The sequence below is a fragment of the Choloepus didactylus genome, chromosome 4 (assembly GCF_015220235.1).
Source record: "Choloepus didactylus isolate mChoDid1 chromosome 4, mChoDid1.pri, whole genome shotgun sequence".
Taxonomy (NCBI): domain Eukaryota; kingdom Metazoa; phylum Chordata; class Mammalia; order Pilosa; family Megalonychidae; genus Choloepus; species Choloepus didactylus.
In genome coordinates, this window is record NC_051310.1 from 78654498 (window position 1) to 78675596 (window position 21099).

At 45.3% G+C, this 21099-nt stretch overlaps 2 protein-coding genes across 3 annotated transcripts in view; both read right to left on the reverse strand.

Annotated features, from left to right (window-relative positions):
• The window catches only part of LRRK1 (leucine rich repeat kinase 1), a 162024-nt gene extending 156477 nt beyond the window's left edge, over positions 1–5547 (reverse strand). The window contains exons 1-2 of one of the 2 annotated variants that reach the window (XM_037832893.1): positions 5158–5547; positions 274–493 (exon numbers count right to left, since the gene is read on the reverse strand). In XM_037832893.1, the coding sequence (XP_037688821.1) occupies positions 274–370 (97 nt within the window). In that variant the 5' untranslated portion in view covers positions 371–493; positions 5158–5547. Of the gene's footprint in view, positions 1–273; positions 494–5157 lie in introns of those variants that run through there. The other variant, XM_037832894.1, reaches the window with a different exon arrangement.
• Positions 5548–7472: 1925 nt separating this feature from the next.
• ALDH1A3 (aldehyde dehydrogenase 1 family member A3) overlaps positions 7473–21099 on the reverse strand; it is a 50714-nt gene continuing 37087 nt past the window's right edge. Inside the window, exons 10-13 of the mRNA XM_037832895.1 lie at positions 16668–16832; positions 15417–15574; positions 14079–14153; positions 7473–9394 (exon numbers count right to left, since the gene is read on the reverse strand). Coding sequence (XP_037688823.1) covers positions 9322–9394; positions 14079–14153; positions 15417–15574; positions 16668–16832 — 471 coding nt within the window. The 3' untranslated portion in view covers positions 7473–9321. The remainder of the gene's footprint in view (positions 9395–14078; positions 14154–15416; positions 15575–16667; positions 16833–21099) is intronic.

Genomic DNA, 21099 nt, shown 5'->3' on the forward strand with positions numbered 1-21099 from the left:
CTAAACCAAATCCCCATTAAAAAATCTTTATAATCAATACACAGTGACACTGCAATTCTTAAGATCTTCGGGTCTACAACAACTTTTGTACCATGGTCCCTTAAGGTTTAGAACTTAAGTGAGAATACTGAGATATATTTTACAGTGAAAAAGGATCAAATAAGGGGCATTTTATTTCCTTTGCTTGAACATCCCTTGTTCTTAAGAAGCCTAGAGTGAGAACAGGACAAGCAGCAGATTGTGCCCAGGCAGGGATGGGCAGCCCCGACTTACCATTGTGGGTCTCCATGGCGCGTCCTGGACACACGGCTGACCCCTCTGGCCCCACACACCAGTACATGCTGGGTGGTCGCCACGACATGCCAGCCATCCGCCCTCGCAGCAGCTGCTCCCTGAGGTCAGTTCCCACCGTCACCGCCGCCGCCGCCACTGCCCGTGGAGCGGTTTAGGCATGGACACGCAAAATTGTGGCTGAGCTGGAAGCTTCCCTGTTCTGGTGGTGAGAAGAAATCATGAAATCAGAAAGCTTTTGTTAATCGTCAAGTCTCTTCTCATGCCCTTGCAAATATTTGCCGTTTATATTTATTAACTGATACTTTCCCTCTCCTTTGCAACATTCTTCACAACCCCTACAACTCACCTGAGAAGAATCATGAAGAAACCAAAACCAACTGTAAAATACTTAAGGGTAGAGGGTTCCTTGTTCCTTGTCACTTGCAATGAAGTCAGGTCCTTTGTTAGGGACAGTGATACCAAATAACTAGAGATGGTCCCTGCCCCCAAGGGACTTACACTCTGGTTGGAGTGGGCAGGTACACTTACAGTTGGGCACAATTCAAGGCCCTCTCTTTGCCTGGGGAAGACTTTTCTAGAAGCCCAGAGGTGTGCAGGCACCTAATCACAAAGGGCAGTCAGGCAACGTTCCCAAAGAGGGTCTGCAGGAATTGTTACTGACTATGAAGCCAAGTCAGTCTACACTTCAGCAGTTAAAAGACAGGAGCCCTAGACATGTTGGCCTCCCAAGGTACGTTTCGCCTTGTCCGGAAACATTTTTAGTTGTCACAATTGAGTTGTAGGTGGTTAGAGGCCAGAGATGCTGCTAAACATCCAATCATGCACAGGACAGAGCCCCAGTAAAGAATCATTCAGTCCAAAATGTCAATAATTCCAAGGTTGAGCAACCCAAAATTAGATTAAGAGAAAGCTAGTAAGACTAACGAGGCTGTGATGGAAACTGCTGAGGCAAAGTGCTGACATGAGTCTCCATTCGCTACGGTGATTAAAGGGCCATTGGGCTCTTGAGGGCAAGATCCAGGCTGAGCTCAGGCCTGGCATGGCATAAACTAGATGAACTACAAGCATGTGCTTCTATTAATGTTTTTATAGAATCTTGACTATAGATGAAGTAGGAGATAATTAGCAACTCTGGTGTGTGTTCTCTAAGACAGACAACGCCAGAATGGATAGTGATATTTAAACCCCTCAAAATCAGTGTCACAAGACAATATGTAAAGGAAAAAGCACAGTCTGGATGTCAAAGGCTTAGAGTATCTCTGTCACACATGCGTGACCTCAAACTGAAGCTTATGGGTGTCTCAGTCTCCTCAGCTGTAAAACACACAAACACACACCCCTGCCCAGGCAATCTGGCAGGGTGGTTGTTGTGAGAATTCACAAAGATCAATTTCTGCAGTCACTTTTTACAGCAGGGCTAGGGGTGGCTATTATCTGCGATAATACTGTGAGGATGCGGAAGCCAGCAGAATTTCCCACATCCCCTCTGATTAACAAGCTCAGAATATAAATGCTGTAGGGCAGATGCTCAGTCTCCCAGGGAATGGGTCCTGGAAGGTACCCGAACAGGATGGGCAGTGATCAGGTGCAGGGCATGGCTGCTGACAGCGCTTGGAATTTTGTACTTAAAAGCCTGGAAATTGGGGCACCTGGCCCAGGTGGGCTGGACTCTAGGACTCAGCTTTGTTGGTGAAGCTGAATGACTCCCCTTAAAGGCAGGGGGGAAGTAGAGCTAGAAATGTCTTGCATCAGTGGCCTTGCTCATTATGAACTGCCATCCTCCTGAACCAAAGAGGAAAAGGTCTAGAGGAACTGTGTGTGGGAAACACCTGCCTTTCAATTCTGAGAGGCTGCAAAGTCCACGGAGAAATTTAGATGGCTACAGTCTTACAAATTGCAAAACCTGATTAGGAAAATCAACTTGAGACGGGGACCAGGGGAAGAAACAAGACAGAACCTGTGTTTCAAAATAAGGGCTCCAAAAAGCACACATGTAATGTTCAGAAAACTGAGAAGCACAGTTGCTATTTGCTTTCCAACATGTCTCTAAAACAGCTATCAAATATACCCAGCAACATCTCAAAAATCCAAACGCTAGACATTCCTTCTAGAAACAGAAATGTCTGAACCATATAATATTTTAAGCTAAAAAAAAGATCTTTAAAATATTTTAAGCTTACTCTCACCCAGCACATTTTGTTCCCTTTTTCATTTTCAGTTTCCTTTTGAAAATCACTTTACCAATGGAGGATTTTGCCATTGGAGCATTTTTTAATTATAATTTGTACATCTGTTTACACTCTAAGGTAGAAGTTTTAAGATGAGGTAACACAAGTTTTGCTCAATCTTTGCCCTCAAACTGATCTTTGTTTCCTCCTGCTTCTTTTGAGTTCACTCCAGGGCAATAAATTGTAGTCATAAATTATAATTTTTCTCTTTTCATTATGATGTATACCTTCTAAGGAAAGCTTCAAGAGGGTTTCTGAAATAATAATTGTCCTGGTCATTTTTAAAAATTGTCACCAATTTCCATTTGCCAACTTTTTATACTTGCATTAGTGAATAAACCTAAATACTTAATGAAAGAGAAAAAAAAAGAAAGCTGCTATTAATTCTACAGATGTTTATTGAGCCCTTTCTGTGAGGCGCGAACTTCATGAGTTCGTGAAACTTACAGCTGGTGGGGAGGAAGTCAAATAAATTATTGTTATAAAGTTCTGACAGGGAAGAAACAAGAGACCCTGGACCCCTGACAACCATCTTCTTTCACGAGACTTGGAAAGGGTTGCCACTACCAAAGAGTTGCAAGACACTTGCAAATGAATCATGTTAGAAATGCTAACACAGTCCAGCTCCTTTTTGAATCAAAATCCCGGCTGCAATGGTTGGTCCATGGTTTCACAGGTTTGTGAACACCAAAATAATCATCGAGCTGCAGATAGGAGAAGTATATGGTTGTCAATCCTAGAGGAGCATCCAAGGGTCTGGCAACAGAAGCACCCCAGGAGCCTGAAAGCCACAAATAAGAGAAGGCTGTGCCATTCACCATTTGGTCAGGTCACCAGAAGGCACTGGGCACTTCCTGAGCGAGGCAGGGTTCTAGGAGTCAGGGATTCAGTAAAGAGCAAGTTAGACACACTCTCTGACCTCAGGAAGCCAACATGGGGGACAGCCAGGTAATTAAAGGAGAAATGGAACAGATAAAGAAATTATACACAAGCAGTGGTCAGTGCAAGAAGGGCACAGAGAGAGGGGTGTGAGAGAGAATGAGGGTGGGTTTAGGCAAGGTGCCCAGGGCAGGCTTTCAGAAACCTTCTGAGGCTTCAACCTCATCAAGAGTCAGGGGACAGCTATGCAGAGTCCTGCACTGGGGATTGAGCTCAGCCAGGGTGGCTGGGGGGACAGTGGAACAGTGGTCTGAGATGTAGGCGTATAGGGAAGGAGTTTTTGGGATTTTATGTGAATTGCAAGGGGAAGCTACTGAAGGTTCCCAAGCAGAGGAGCGACATAATTTCATTCAGCTATTATTTTAAAAACCACTCTGGCTGCTAGAAATGGAGTGGCATAGGGTAGACCACTGCAATCCTAGAGGAAAGAGAAGCTGGCATCTTGGACTAGGGTGGACGGACCCAGGACACATTCTTGAGTGGATCCTAAGGAGGCATGAGAAAATGGGATCCAGGGTAACTCCTAGGGGTCCGTCCAGTCTGAGCAACCAAGTTGAGACGGAGCCACTCTCTGATATGTGTTTAGCCTGGAGGGAGGAAGAGGGTTGGCTGACACCAAGAGCTCCTTTAAGAACTTACCAGGTGTGAGGTTTGCATGGTATTAACTTACTTTTTTATTCTTCCAAGACATACACAAAGATAAGGAAAACAAAATGCTAATGTTAACGTTTATTAAATTGTGCATATGCCAACAGTCCCTTTAATGCCCTGGGTACTTTGATACCATGTGAGTGGCAAAACCTAAAAACAGTTTAATCATTTGTTGAGGGGCTACCTAAGAACATGGCCACACTCCCTGTTTCTCTACCTCTCAACCCCCTGCAGGAGCCACACTAGAAATTGTGTTTGTGGGAGGAAAAACTTCGTGCCTGAACCTAACACTGCGAAGGGCCAGGTCTGGCTGGCCACCAAAAAAGCTCCCACCTTCTCCATCACCATCTCCCACCACCCCTCTGCGCCCTCCCCGCACCCAGGAGCTGCACTCGTCTCACCGCCCCTGAGGTGGGTGGCTGGGGAGGTCGCCTGCAGAGAGGATGGCTGGTCTGAATATCTGGCCAGAGACTGGGTCCTTGAGCCAGGAAGTCCCTGTCTCTGCGGACAGTAAAAGACGCGCTGGGTCGTCCCGCATCACCCAGGCCACCACCGGGGCAGTCTCTTCCAATACCCTCGCACTCACACTCACAAACACTCACAAACACACGCGCGCTCCAAGTTGAAGGAGGAGTTTTCTCCAGAGGCGGAGGAGCCCTTGAGACGCCTTCCTGGTGTATTTTCCTACTTTTGTTTCTTGTCGCTGCTCCCTCTACCCCCGCCCCGACGCTGTCCCGCGCGGGGATGCGGGGGGGGCAGGACACTCCCATCCTGGGCCCCGCACACTCCTCCATGGGATCCCGCGGGGTGGCTAGGGTTCACGAGGAGCCCCAGGCAGCGGGGCCACGCCCACGATTGTCCCCGCGCCCCGGGAGCCCCTCGGGTTGTGAACGCGGCCCCTGGATAAGGGCGCCGGGTCCCCGACCATGCGGCCGTCCCGAGCGCGGGGCCCGCGGGCGCAGGACCAGGCTCCACGCGGACCCCCGAGCGCGGGTCAGGGCGGGGCGATCGCCAGGGGCGCGGGGCCGAGCCGGGACGCGCTTACCTGTGACGGCGGCGGCGGCGGCGGCGGCGGGCGGGCTGGCGGACATAGGGGCGCGGGCACTCTGGGCCGCGGCGCCGGGGCTTCCCGGGGCGGGCCAGGGGACGCCAGCGGGCCGGGCCTGGCGCTCCGACCGCCCTCCGCCCCCCGCGCCTCGGGCGGCGCGCCGGGGCCCGGCCGGGACCAGACGCACTTCCTCAATCCTGGGGCGGGAGGGCGGCGCGAGGAGCGCGGGGAGAGGCCGCGGCGTTCCGAGGCTTGGGGCGCCGCCGGGGTTGGTCCCGGGGATGCGGACCTGCCGACCCCTTGGTGCCCTGCCTCAGTTTCCCCCAGCCGTCAAATACAGGTGATCAAACGTCCTGCGCCCAGCCCCAGGAGATGACCGGGCCCGAGGGACCTTCCTGAATGAGGCCCTCCTTCAGGTTTGGGGACTCTGCGTAACACACACGGGGACGCACGGCGACAAAATCAGTTCCTTCTTGGCTTAACCACGTTTTCGTGATCCCTCTGCTCCGCTCAGCAGCAAAATCTCCGGATTAACTTTGAACTTCAATGTTGGCCATATTCCCGGGAAGCAAAGGTTGAAAATACCAGGGAAATTCATTTGTGTGCGTGCAATCTGCCTACAGGGGTGTATAGAAATAGGTATTTTTTTTAAAGTTCTAACATTTTGCAAGCTGCACCTTTTCCACCACCTTAACTGACTACCTTAATTTGTGGATGTTTGCAAAGATGTTGCTATTTGAGGAATCATTTTTAACTGTCTGCTTTTTAAATTTGTAGGTTAAACACGGTGCGATGTGGGCAATTGATTATACTGCAACCTAATTTTGTAAGGATGTTTGTTACCCATTGAAACACTAAGGCACCCACACACGCCCTTGCGGCAGGCAGGCCTTCGATTTTTGTCCACATTCATGCCCACTGAGGAAAGAGAAGCGAGCTCAGAAAAAGCGAATCGTTCTGCACCCTGGCAGGATAAGCACCCTGGAAGGATAAGCATCCTGCGCGCCTCTCGTGGAGGACAATGACCGGAACATTCCCCCGGCCTTAGCGCAAAGCACATGGGCAAAGCGCCACGAATCTCACTGGACAGGGCCCTGGCTGTCTGGCGAAGGGACATGGGCAGCTTGGCTCTGTCCCCAGATGGCTGCCCTTCCGACCCTCCCGCCATCGGGCGCTCTTCCAAGAAGGCGGGTGCAGTTTTGCAATCCTATCTTCCTCACCGGCGTCTAATACCAGGATGCAAGGCCAGCAGAATTGCTGTTACCGAAAAGCCCCTAATAATTTGCAGGGCGTGGCGTCCGCGGTACTGAGCACGGCGCCTCCCCCGCGCGCGACCCCGCCACCTAGCGACCCCTTGGGGAAGCGCAGCCCAGTCCCAGGCAGACCCCTGGAGGGGGACAGGCGAGTATGCCGATAGGGGCAGCTCGACTTCCCTCATAAACGAGCTTGGACGCGGGCTAGAAAATGTCCCAAGGTGAAAAGCAGAAGGAACATTCGACACACGGGTGTCCCATTTTGAGTTGTTTTTTTCCAACTATTGAACTCCATCCATTTGGACGCGAGTCCGCCCAGGTTCTTATCTGAAGTACAAAGGTCGGTTAAGATCCCTTTTTCCTTCTTTTTGACTCCGGCTGACGCCCGGCCCTCAGCGTTTTCTGCTCAGCATTTCACGCAGACTGTCATCACCTCAGGTTGGAAGGACCCCTCTCCTAAGTACCTGATCCAAATTTTCTCTTAAGGGAGCTGTGCTTCTCCAATACGTGGCAAGGGTGTTCTGGATTCTTGAAGTCAAATGCACAGGTTGAGCTTGGTGGGCCTAACCAAGTATAAGGAATGTTCCAGATCCAGCCTCAGCGTCAACTCACGACTCGGTGACTGAGGCTTCTTGGTTAGAAGTCTTGGAAACTTGACGTAAATTAAACCCAAACACCTAGCTCCTTGTGGAGAAAGTGACAAAAAACAGACACAGTAGGGGGATACGTTTTCCCTAAATGTGCATGCCAGAATCCCTACAACTCTCCACACTCATCATCACCTTACATTATAAAGAGACTCAGCTTAGATGAGCAGCCTAACTTTAGCCAACTAAGACACAGAGGCCAAGCTCCCTGTTTGGTCAGTGCCAAAGCCCATAGCAGTGGGTTTCACACACACAGGCAAAGTGTGAGGCCCGATCAGTTGAGCAAATGTAATGTTATTCTTAAGTTATTGGTACTTCTTTATTACAGGCCATTTTGTACAGAAGGTCAGGAAAGAGAACAGTCAGCCACAGAATTAAAATGGGTTTGGTCTTCAAATGAAAAAGCATAAAGTTTCTCAAAAACCCGATTTTATTTGATAATTGTTCCATCAGCGAACTCAATCTGCAGTTAGGATCAGAATTCCCAGGCCAATAAGGTTTTAAACCATATCACAGGGGTAAACCTTTAAAGAAGTGAAATCTAACACTATATAGATTTCAATTTCTAAATACAGTATATTACAGAAGGTAAAATATATCACCTCTGTGTACTTACAACTATAAAAAGATACATTAACTCTACCAATTATAAATAATGTAGCATTTCATATTAAAGGCATTATTGTACAAAGAAAGAATAAGATCCCTCTAATGTATTAAAATCAAGGTTAGTGTCTATAGTTACTTGAGATAAAATCCTGAAAATTCAGTGTATGAAATAAAATCCTGATTTAACAAGTCATCGGTAGTATACATGCTAACTGATGGAGAGAAGGTGAATTACGTATTGCTTATTTCTGACAAGGAGGAAAACCCTATTTCGTACATAGTTTTCTTTGTACACAAACTGGTTCTGATATTGAACTTAATTTTATAATTGGCCTCCCTCCCTCAACTTAATTCTCAAACATAAGTACCATTTTTCCAATTAGAAAAGTGCTAGTTAGTAAGAGTAAAAGCACCTGAATAACATAAAGTTTGGTTTTTCTTTTTTTTTTAAAGCTATATGGAAACATGCTCGGTTTTCCAAGTTAAAACAGATGGAATTGCACATGATTTGAAAACACAACAGGAACAACTCCACAACCTGCTAGTGAAGTACTCAGTCCACTTCGATTTAGTAGGAGACCCCGTTCCTCCATGGGATCCATGCCTTATTTGTTGACTAATCAAAAATTAATATCCAATCAGGACTTTTAAAAAACAGGGCCATATCATGACACCAGTCTTTACAGTTGTGTATATTTTACTAAACCTAAAATGCATAACCAAACTGGAAAAAGGGAAGAGTACATAGGCTTATCAAAAACCACTAATGAATGTGGCAGAAATGCATAACCTGTAAAAGTGAGTTATGGCTCTAATTTTTTTGTAAAGTGTGAGACAGTTATTGGAAGATTTGCTATGCTTTTGTTGTGTCAGAGCATTGGATTCTTAGCAGCAAAGGTGATTCTAACAATTGTTTTGCCTACGAAAGTGCCTTGATAGATAGTCAATGATATGTGTTTAGAGTAAGTGCTTTGGGCTGTTGATCTGGTATATTGCAAAGGTGGTATTGGTTTTCAGCTGAGTCCTACCATCAGTCTTCAAAGATCCACATGCACCCACAGCCTTCTGCAACCTTCCATTATATGAGCTTCCCCAGAGCTCCCCAAATTGGGTCCTCACGATCCCTTTTCTTTGTTTGTTTTAAGTTAGTGCTAATCCATTTCCCACTAAATGGTACTGTCCAGCCTTACCCCAGAAACAGGAAGTGTTTGTTCTATGGGCAGGTAAGACTGAGCAGACCCCAAAGTTAGCCTGGCTTGCAGACCATGGGGGTAGTTTTTCCAAATTCTTACTGTGGTCAGATTCAGCAAAGCATTTTTAAGCCATTGCTGGACACTTCAAATACCACTTCCTAATAACAACACCCTGAGCAGTGTCACTGTCCCCTGAGACCTAGTCTAAAAGGGGAAGATAGAAATGGCCAAATGCTCTATTCCCAGACAAAGGCCACAGGCTTGCACACACCTATGGGCGTCCCCAGCTAGACCAATAAAATAGTGTCAGAGGAAAACGAAATCATTCGAATCCAGTTGATTTAAAGTTTCCAGGAGAAAGCATCCCGGGAAAGTCCGAAATGTAGTTGTTTTTCTTCGGCAAGTGTAGCCCTGCCACATTCAGCTGTCAAATGTTTAAGGAAGGAATCTGCCTGAACTTCAGTGGTCCTTGTCGTCGAGTTTGATGGTGACAGTCTTCACCTCCGTGTACTCGCTGAGAGCATACTCGCCTCTGTGATGGCAGAAAAGAGAAATGTTTAAAATGGGCACTTCCCTCACCCTTTCCGTAGAAACTGTGTTCAAGTACTGTATGGGTTATTCTCCTCTATTGGGTACTTTGGAATTTATGCAACAGGTTGAAATGCCTGGACATTAGTAAGCTTAAGTAACTGGATATGCAACCGAAGTTTAAAAATCAGATCTTTTGAGGACAATGCTTTTGAAATATTCAGGATTAAGTGTTTCCCTTTGAAAAGTGAAAGAGATTTAAAAAAAAAAAAAAAGGCCAGTTCCCTGGGAGGGGGAATGGGTGAATGAGGGGAGCTGGGGAGAAAAATTTCACTGGGTTTATCATTTTGAGATGCCAATTTGGAGCCATTTGAAGAGAAAGAAGAGACCAAGGCCCAAGGACATGGGGGTGGCAGGAACATGGAGCTCCCAGCATTGGCCTTGGATCCCACAACTGGGACCAGCTGTCGGAAGAGTGAGGCCAGCCTGGGATGGGGTGGGTGGGAGGGAATGTGAGCAGAGACTGGACATAAGGGAAACCACAGCCTTTGAGTTAGTGCCCTGGGTATACTTCCTTTTTTTAAGCCGTGGAGCCCAGGTGACCCTTCTCGGGCATCATGGACCACCTTGGAGCAGCATCCCCTCCCAGAGCCGAGAGGTGGCTTCTGATAGATTTAAATGCCTCTCCGGCACTTGCTCTGCTCTTATGTAATAAAAACGTGTACTTGTTTAGGAAAAGAGGTGGAAGTAGAGGTGGCCACTTGAGACTCTTGAGCTAGAAGGACCTGAGATTGATCCATCTCATTCCTTGGACCAGTGGTTCTCAAACTGTGGTGCAATGGGCAGCCTCAGAACTTGCTAGAAATGCAGATTCTCGGGTCCTACCTCAGAGCCACTGTGGTAAGCAGAATAATGACCCCTCCCCCAAGGTGTCCACCTCCTAACTAACCCTCAGCACCTGTGAATGTGTTAGTCTACATGGCAAGGGGTCATTAAGGTTGCAGATGCAATTAAGGATGCTAATCACCTGACTTCAATGAAGATTATCCTGGATTATCTGGGTGGGCCCACTGTAATTATAAGGTTCCTTTAAAGTGGAAGAGGGAAGCGGAAGAGAAGTGTCAGGAGATGGGACAAGGGAAGCCAGGTCAGAGAGATGCAAGTTTGTTGGCTTTGAAGATGGAAGAAGGGGCCACAAGCCAAGGAGTGGATGTGGCCTCTAGAAGCTGGAAAGGGTAAGGAAATGGACTCCCACCAAGAGCCCTCAGAAAGAAATAGCTTTGCGAACACCTTGATTTTATGCCACTGAAACACAGAACTTGTGTTGCTCAAGTCACTAATTTTGTGGTAATTTGTTATAGCAGCAACAGAAAATTAATACACTGACTGAATCAGAAACTCTAGGGGTGGGGCCCAGAGATCTGTGTTTTAACAAGACCTCCAGGTGATTCTGAAACATTGCCAAGTTTCAGAAAACACTGGCTTAGAACTATGTAACTTCCCTGCGTCTTGATTTCATCATCTGTAAAATGGGAATGCCGTGGCTGCCTTCCATTTACAATGATTAGTGATAGTTCATGTAGAACACCTACTGTGCACAAATTAGAAAGTGAATGGTAGAAAGCGTTATTGTTATTTTACTATCAATATGTCATTGGAATTGTTAGACAGTTTCCTAAAATGAATAGTTCAAAAATCCATGATAATGGGTGACTTATTTTGTAATTTTTTCTAAGCATAACACTAAATTTAAAGCCATAAACAGTCTGCTAAATTCAACTCTGTACAGCCATAAACTCCATTAAAAGAAAACCCAAAGACAAATGACAAACTAAAAAAAACAGACGACAAAAAACCAACATTTTCAACACTGTGTAAGAGACAGAGCACTGTTTTCCTTAATATACAAAGAATTCTAATAAATCAATAAGAAAAACACAATCAACAATGTATATGAGAAGGACAGAAAAAGAAATACAAATTAGCAATAAACATGAAAAAGGTGATCAGCACACTCACAGTTAAAGAAATGCAAGCCAAAAGAGTGGTGAGCCCATTTTTCAAGTGGCAGATTACCCAACTTTAGGAATTGATTCTGAAAATAATCTCCCACATGTGCATAAAGATTTATACACAAAGAAGTATATTGTAGCATTGTTTGTAACAGCAAAACCCCTCCAAAGTAACACAAAGTCCATCACAGGAAACCATCAATAAAAAAGATGGAAGAATGTAAAGGATGTCCAATATCCATTCTTGAGGGCAAAAAACAAGCTGCAGAAAAGTATGAGTAGTTTGATCCCAGTGCATTTGAAAACAGAAAAAAATACCCATACTTATGTAGATTATAATAGAAAATGCACCAAAGACTTTCAAAGTGAGTGTCCCATTGCAAAAACTCAAAGTAGTTAATAGTTTATCAATTTAGCAAAGAAAAGCAAAGCAAACAAGGTGATGAAATCATGTTGAATTAGACATAACTAATATCCAGCAATAAATCATTCCTGTAGAGTGAATTACATCCAGGGCTCCCTGTCTTCTATTCCCATAGTCATTGTCTAGTCCGAGTTCCTACAGCAATCCTTTAACCCACTGTGATGTCTTTTCACTGGCTTCTTGCCCAATCTCATCTCTTTTGGTGCTCAAACGCATCTGTGAGCCCTGCCCTTCTCCAGTTAAGCCTCTCCAGACTGCCAGTAGCACTGGGATTTCAGGAACTGGTGTCTATGTTATTCGCTGTGTGCTTGGAGCCTAGCATCGTGTTTGCTACGTCAAAGATGCTCAAAAAATATTTGCCGAATGAATGAAAGATGAACGAAGAAATGAATGACCGAACGGTAGCTACCTCTAACAAATGGGACAGGCTGGGGGTCAGGGGACGGAGACCTGGACTTCCCATGTGTCTCCTGTGTGGAATTTTTGTTACAGTGAGTATTGCTCTTATTATCATAAAGCAAACAAAGAGCTCAGAAGACAAAACACCCAGGATAAGGGGTGCTTGTAGGCCTCCTCCTAAGGCCTGTGTAGGAGTGGATCCTGGAGGATCCATGGGTGGGTGGCTGGAGATGGGGAAAACCATGGAATCCACCCCACAGCACTCCAGCCTAGCAAAGGGGGAACTGCGTTGCAACATGAAGGCATTCATGAGAGACAATGGAAAAGGGAAATTTGTTTTGAAGTCAGTTTTGAGTCAGATTCCAGCCTCCTTGTGAATTTATTTTAAAATACTTTATCAGGAAAATATCTGCCAAGAGTTGCAAAGAGAGACATTGGAAAAAGTCCCAAGTGCAGCTAACTGGCAGGATTAAACATCGGACATGTTTAGGAAATGTTCCCCGAGGCTTGCTCTGTGCCAGGAAAGGGGGCACTGAGGTGGTGAAAGAGAGCTGTTGACCCGCAGGTGTGAATAGGTCCTAGCACTGAGGCTCACAGAACGCAAGCAGAAATGAACCACTGTGGGGAGGTTTTTGTATAGGGCCAAGAGTTTCCTGAAGTTCCCTGCAAGGAGGAGCCGATGGACACACTGTACTCGGACCTCCGGATGGCCATGGGGGTGTTTTGCCGTGAGTCGGGAATGCACAAGAAAGAAGGACTGGAATAGGGGAAGGGAGCCATGGTCCGTGGAAACTGGTCAAAGTCATTAGCTCGGGGATGGAAGCCAGCCCCATTCTGTTTTAACATCTAAGAATCCAAAGAGGAGCTGCCCCAAGTCTCCACTGATATCCATGCCAAGGGGAAGAGTTTGAGTCTGTTCTCATTGGAAGATGTACAAACGAGTTCAAGGTAATGTCTTTGTATATAATTAATACAAACTGTTTAAATAAAAGGAAGAACTCTGAGCCACTAGAAATGTCCCAGGAAGGCCCTGGGGCATCGTCACAGATGGCTCCCTGGGATGACTGACCCTATGAGCTATTTGTCCACAAACACCGAGCACCACTAAGAGGGACATGGGGAGAGACTAGCCAGCATCTGGCTGGAAACCGCAGCAGGTCCACCCTGGAACATACAAACCAGTTCTGTGCCTGGGCCTTTTATCTTGGGCCAGATACAAGAAGACCCATCAGTTAGTATAAAACCATGGAGTACATTGTCGTAACAGGCAAGACAGAAAGGAAACGTGAAGGGGGACAGGCTGAGTTTGAACAAATTGATAGAGCTCCATTGGTCCAGCAGGAATGTTGCAAAGATGCCCAAAGGGACACCGAGGAGGAACCAGAGTTCCCCACAGCACATCCTGGGAGCCTCGGGTAGGCTCAGGGAGCTGAAACAGACAGGCCTGGAGCCTGACCTGGGAGGGAGCCTCAATTCCTTGCAGAGGGCAGGGATTTGTGTGAGTCATTACATCCTACATCAGGCAAAAGGTGTACTTTTTCAGTTCTCCCTGTATCTTCATCCAGCGAGTATATGCCATATCTCCTGTACATCCCCGAGTGTGATGGGTGCCTAGGATGACACAAAAGCTGAGGCTGGAAGTTGATCATGGGGCCTGAAGTGGAGTGGGAGGAAGATGAGGGTGGGAGGGCTAGAAGTGGGGGAAGAGAGGAAGAGAGAGATGCAGCCAGCCCCAGAGGGAATGGACTACCAGCTTTCACAAGAGTTGAAGGTGAAGGCAAGTGGGCCCCCTGCACATCCAAAAGATCTTTTATTCACCCAACCAGTGGGCTCAGAGTCACGGCAACACTTACAGTTCTCTGCCGTTTCCTGACATTTTGAATCCGCCAAACGGCGCCTGTGCGTAGATAGCATTGTAGCAGTTGATCCTAGAAAAAGGATAAAAGATGTTCACGAATACCTGAATACCCACTGGGTCATGAGCGTTTGTGGAAACCAGCTTTTAGGTGCTGGATGCAGAGTGTTGCCCAACAAATGGCCTCTTGTAAGCATTTCAATAAATAGAACATGGTGTGCTTTCAACTTCTGCCTTTCTGTTCTTCCAGAAACAAGAGTATATTTAATTTGAATATATTTAAGTATAGAGCTTTCCATTGGGACTGGAATGGAATGAGAAGGGGAGAAGAAAAGGGAGAAATGATGGTATAGGGGAATAAGAATTAGCCTTAAAATTAGACAAACCTGACCTCAAAGTTCTCCTGCTTCTTGGCTATAGGATTCTGGCCCATTGATCAACCTCTCTGAACCCTAATTCAACCATCTGTAGAATGGGGATAGCAATATGTACTCTGCAGAATATTGGCGAGGCAGGGACTATTACCCATACTTTGCAGATAAGTATGCTCTGCTTTTATAATCAGAATAAAAAATAAAGGCAGAGGAGGTAAGTCAGAGAGACAGTCCAACATGGGAGTCAAGTTCATGGGTACTGGAGCTGGAACACCCAGCCATGTACTAGCTGTGTGACCCTGGGCAAGTCACTCAGTCTCGCTGTGCCTCGATGTCCTCATCTGTAAAATGGAGATAATAAGACACCTTAGGTGGTCATGAGGATTGAGCAAAGCCCCTTAGCTCACAGGAGTGTTTGGCCTGTAATAGACCAGTCAACTGGAAGCTGTGGGGGACTGAATCATGACCCTACAAAAGATATGTTCCCATCTTAATCCCCATTTCTATGGTGTGAGTCCATTTGTAAATAGGACCTTTTGAAGATGTTATTATTAGTTAAGATATGGCAAATTGAATCAAGGTAGATCTTAATTGGCGTGACTGGAGGCCTTATAAAGAGAGGAAATTCAGACACCATCAGTCAGAGAAAGCCACAGGAAGAAACCAAGGACATCGTCATGTGATGGAGGCAGATACAAGTCAAGGAATCCCAAGGACTGTGGAAAACCAGCACCAGAACATGACAGACTCAGAGAGAAAGCATGGCTTTGCCAGCCTCTTATTGGGGACTTCTGGTTCCTAAAACTGTGAGCCAATAAATTCCTGTTGTTGAAGCCAGTATTGTGTGGTATTTGTCAGAGCAGCTGTAGCAAACTAAGACAGACACTAGCTGTTGTAGAGAAGTAATGGTGCTAGCCAGCCAGCGAATCGGGAAAGCCAATGCACGCCCAGATTCAACTCACCAGACCGTTCCAGATTCTAATGCAGAAGCCAGTTTCAGTGCTTTGTCAATATTCTTTGTGAACACGGCTGCTGTGAGTCCATATTCAATGCTATTGGCTCTTTTGATCACTTCTTCAATATTTTTGAACTTCAGTATTGGCTGCACTGGTCCAAAAATCTATGATTAATTGCAAGAATGGCAGTGACAGGCATGTTCCAATGGAAAATGCATGTTCTGAGCAGACATCTCCTTAGTTTTACACCTTTTTCATATACCCAAAGCAACTACATGCGTGAAAAACAATGATTGGAGAAGAATGTATACCCAAAGACCTTTTTAGCAGCATGACTTGGAATCTGAAGGGAAGGATTAAAATGGAATGAAAATTAAAAAAAAAAAATGTATGCCAGGTTTAAGACCTCTCGCTGGCAGCAGGCCTTCTGAGAATTCCATGCCCACAAGTCTTGGGGTAACCCATGCACTTAGGGGTACACAGAAGACATGGCTTTTGGAAGCTTCCATTGGAAGCTTAGTTAAGCAACACCTTAGTTAAGATGAGGCCAAACTGGATTAGGGTGGGCCCTGATCCAACGTGATTTTTAAGAGGGACATTTGGACTGAGACAGACACAGGGCAGAAGGCCATGTGATGACAGAGGCTCAGGTTGGAGCACGGCATCTACAAGCCAAGAATGCCAAGGATTTCCAGCAACTCCTGGAAGTGAGGAGGAGGCAAGGAAGGATTCTTCTCTACAAGCTTTAGAGGGAGCAGAGCCCTGCTAACATCTTGAATTCTGACTTCTGGCCCCCAGAACTCTGAGATGATCAATTTCTGTTGTTTTAAGCCACCTCCTTTGTGGCTCAGGGGCCTGAGGACACCAAGTTGGGGGATTGGAAGCAGCTCTGAGCCCTGAATCCGTGGCTCCATTTCTGGCAAGATCTACAGGGGGCAATAGCCCGTCATACAGGCTGCGTGATCCCTCACGAAGGGTTAGAAGACCGAAGAGGGATGGATGCCCCCAGAGATGGCAAGCAATTGTGGAAATGAGGGCTCTGACAAATTCTGCACCTGCTACACCATCTCCGGGGTCTTCCAGGAGCAGGGGGCAAGGTGGCTTCTCTAAGGACCCCAAAGGAGAGGGAAAAGGCTACAAGAGAAGGGACTTCAGAGACCCCTGGGCCCTAGAGAGGAACTCCCATGTGGAAGGCCCACCCCACTAAGCTCAGCACTCCACCTTGTGACCAGGAGCTTTGGCTGAAGCCCCCCATACCTCCTCTTTGGCAATCCGCATGCCATCTGTCACTTCTGAGAAGACGGTGGGTTTGATGAAGAGCCCCCTGTCTTCCATGGCTGAGCCCCCACATTCCAGCTTGGCTCCCTCCTTCTTCCCACTCTCAATCAGGTCGAGGATTTTATTGAACTGCTTCTGATCAATCTGTGAAACAAAAAACAGGAAGTAGAGCCAGGCTCCCTTTTGGACAGTGGTGGTCATTTTCTACTTGCAAAGGCCTTCAAAATGGTCAGCTGTCCCAGCCCTAAATATTCTTGCCAAGTCCCAATTCATGTTTTGAATGTTTCTTGGATGCAGATATTCCTACAATGGACAGAATCTAGGGTCTTTGGTATAGGGGAGGGATGGAGAGATATTATATGCTTATCTGCTCTAGGTTTGTAGCTTACTCATACCTCTGACCCTTCTCCATGTTAAAGTCAATCCATGGGTTAAATGAGATCTGAATTGGTCACATCCTTTGCTCCCTCAACTCTTTGCATCCCCCGGGGTTGCCAGATTTAGTGCATAAAAATGCAGGATCCCATTAGATTTGAATTTCAGATAAACAACAAATGATGTTCTAGGATAAGCATATCCCATGTCACATTTGGGACATATGTATGCTAAAACCCTATTTGTTGTTTTTCTGAAATTCAACTTTAACTGGGTGCCAGGTATTTCACCCTGCTCACCTGGCACCATGGATTAGGGTAACGGTGGCTGGAATTCTCTGTTCACGGTGCAGAGGAAAGTGAGAGGGAAAGCTGACCACTTTACTCAGGACCCCCTGGGAACGGAGTGGACTGAGCTTCAAGGAGGGGTGGAGGGTGGTTGGTGGGAAAGCAGCTCATCAGAAAGACTCCTCCTTTGCCACTTTGTCTGAGGGTCTCCCTGGCTGGAGTCTGCCCGGCACCCCCAGCCTAACCCCTGGGCTGTTGACATGGTAACGAACCAGGTGTCAAAGGGGCACCTGTTTGGGAGACTGTGCTCAAGGAAGGAGGTGCTCTTTCTGCCACCCCTGCCACCCCTTCTTCCTGAAATCCATGGAAGCCCCATTCTTTATCATGAACCAGATGACATCCCCTCCTCTTTGGCTGGGAGACACAGCACTCGGTTAGGTGCACTGTAACTGAGACTTAAGATAGACATATTAGTTTCATTGAAACAATTTTAAAGTAAAAAAGTAAGCAAAACCCAATGTTGCAGATTACAGGTTCTGGATGTCATCTTGGCAATGTAAGACATCCTCCCCAGAGATTCATAATAAAAGGACAAATCCCATTTGCTTAGAACTCTGGAGGACAGTAGAAACTTGAGAAGGACTCCACAAATGCTGAATTGAAGAAAATAAAAATACCAGGTATGAAATTTCCATCCTGGACTTGTGGCTGGTCATTTTCCCTCCCCCTCACTGGGTCTCGCGCAGCTTGGGGGTCACTCAGAGGCAGCGGCTGGGACCCCTCCCACCTCCCACTGCAGGGACAGACTATAACACCACTCACAGCAGTGAGTTAGAACCCCACACACATGCCGGCACAGGGACCCAAGGCCACTGAGACCCAGAGCAGAACACAAGCTGCTGGGGAGGGCTGAATACAAAAGGGCCCTCTCGTAGGGTCAGGGGAGACTGCAGTGAGACTGTGGCTGGCAAGAAGTGTGCTCACGCAATCCTGTAACTGTCGTTTGGACCACCTAAATGCAAAATGGATTTTTTCCAGAGTGACCTATCTTTCTGGATTGACCCCATATGGCTCCCTGGGGTGGGAAACCCTGATGGGGAATAAATCTGAGGCAGAGAAGCCTCACAAAGGGAAAAAAGGGGGGTGTTAAACTGAACTGCTATAAGACAGAAGGGCCCCAGAACTGAAAAGAGTAAGGAAAATGGGGCACTGAATGAGGGAGAGAATTTAAACAAATCATAAGAGCTGGGGAGAAAATTCCGCACAGGGAGAAAATTCTGTACAAAAACAAACAGAACTGATCAAGATTCCTGGAGAAGGAACAAAGGAAAGGAAAATATCTCCTGAAGGTGAAACAATTACACAAAAAGTGTAATCTTAAAAATTATACTACATATCCAGGGCAAGAATCAGATGAAGAAGAGTTGAGAAAGTCTGATTAGTTAAACTTGAGCTATTCTAAAGGTTTAGAATAAGTTGGATCAAGTGCAAAGAAGAGCCTTAACACAAATCCAATCAACAATAAAACTCTAGACAAAAGGGAGAAACTGACCTTCAGAGTTAACTCAGCAAGATAATTAGATGCCTAGACACCAGCAAAACATTACAAGCCATACTAAAAACAGGAAAATATAGCTCAGTCAAGGGAACAAATTAAACCATCAGAGGAGACACAGAATTTGAAGCAACTGATCAAAGATGTTCAAACAATTCTCCTAAACCAATTCAAAGAGATGAAGGAAAGTATGCATAAAGAGATAAAGGATATTAAGAAGACAATGTGTGAGCATAAAGAAGAATTTAAAAGTATTAAAAGAAACTTAACAGAAATTATGGGGATGAAAGGCACAATAGTAGAGATTAAAAATACACTAGAATATATGTTATATTTCACCATAAAAATATTTTAAAAAAATACTAGAGGCATACAAGGCAGATTTGAACAGGCAGGAGAAAGAGTCAGCAAACTAGAAGGCAGGACAATAGAAACCTTCAGCCAGAAGAACAGAGAGAGAAAAGAATGCAAACAATTGCACAGTGTCTTAGAGTTCTGAGTGACAGCACAAAGTGTACAAACCTACACATCATGGGTGTCCCAGAAGGAGAAGAGAAGGGAAAAGGGGCAGAAAGAATATTTGAGGAAATAATGGCAGAAAATTTCCCAACTCTTATAGATGACATAAATGTACATGTCCAAGAAGCACAATGCACTCCAAACAGAATAAATCCTAACAGACCTACACTGAGACACATATTAAACAGAATGTCGAATGCCATAGATAAAGAGAATTCAGAAAGCAGCAAGAGAAAAGCAATTTGTCACATACAAGGGATCCTTAATAAGACTAGGTGCCAATTTCTCATCAGAAACCATGGAGGTGAGAAAGCAAGTACTTCTCACTTTCAGTTAAGGTACTGAAAAAGAAAAACTGTCAGTCAAAAATTCTTATCAACCATGAGGCAGAGTTTAAAATATTCACAGATTAACAAAAGACCTGTCCTATAAGCAATACTTAAAGTTGAAAGGAAAAGACAAGAGAGTGACTTGGACTAGTGTGAAGAAATGAAGATCATCAGTAACGGTAACTAAGAGGGTAAATGCAAAACTCAATAGCACTGTCTCCTCAATGTACAACTGTACCCTTTAATTCCTATGAGTCACAATGCAATTGAACAAGAAAAAGGCATATTTCCTGATAATGAACATGCAAAATATAAAGTGGTAAAGTGGGACAGAAACAATATAAAGAGGGGGAACAGAGGGACATGGGAGATGAGAAAGTGCTTGCTATTGAAGCTAAGTTGTATCTTTTCAAATTAGTAGGTTATAGATGTAGGTTGAGTAATAAAAAAAAAAAAAAAAGAAGATATGACATACAAAAACCACAGGACAAAATGGTTGAAGTAAGTACTGCCTGTGGAGTAATAATAGTGAATGTTAATGGACTAAATTCCCCAATAAATAGATTGGCAGAATGGATAACAAAGCATGAACCAACTATATTTTGTTCACAAGAGACTCACCTTAGACCAAAAGACACAAATGGGTTAAAGGTGAAAGGTTGGAAAAAGATATTCCATGCAAATAGTAACCAAAAAGAGATGAGGTAGCTATACTAAAATTGGACAAAATAGTCTTGAAGCCAAAAGCTGTTACATGAGACAAAGAAGGACACTATATATTAACAAAAGGAGCAATCCACCAAGAAGATATAGCAATCATAAATGTTTACATACCTAACCACCATGCCCCCCCCCCGCCAAAAGACATGAGGCAAACACTGGCAAAACTGAAAGGAGAAACAGACACCTCCACAATAATTGTTGGAGACTTCAATATACCACTCTCATCAATAGGCCGAACATCTAGATGGAAGATCAATAAAGAAACAGAGAACTTGAATACAGTCCAATGTTCTCACAAAAGCAGGATATACATACATTCCTCTCAAGTGCACATTGATCATTCTCCAGGATAGATCACATGTTGGGTCACAAAACAAGTCTCAATAAATTTTAAAAGATTGAAATTATACAAAGCATCTTCTCTGACCATAATGGAATGAAGCTGGAAATCAGTAACAGGTGGAGAACTGGAAAATCCACAGATATATGAAGGTAAATGTTACGGTTTGCTAATGCTGCCATTATGCAAAACATCTGAAATGGATTGGCTTTTATAAAGGGGGTTTATATGGTTACAAAATTACAGTCTTATGGCCATGTAAATGGCCAAACAAAGCCATCAA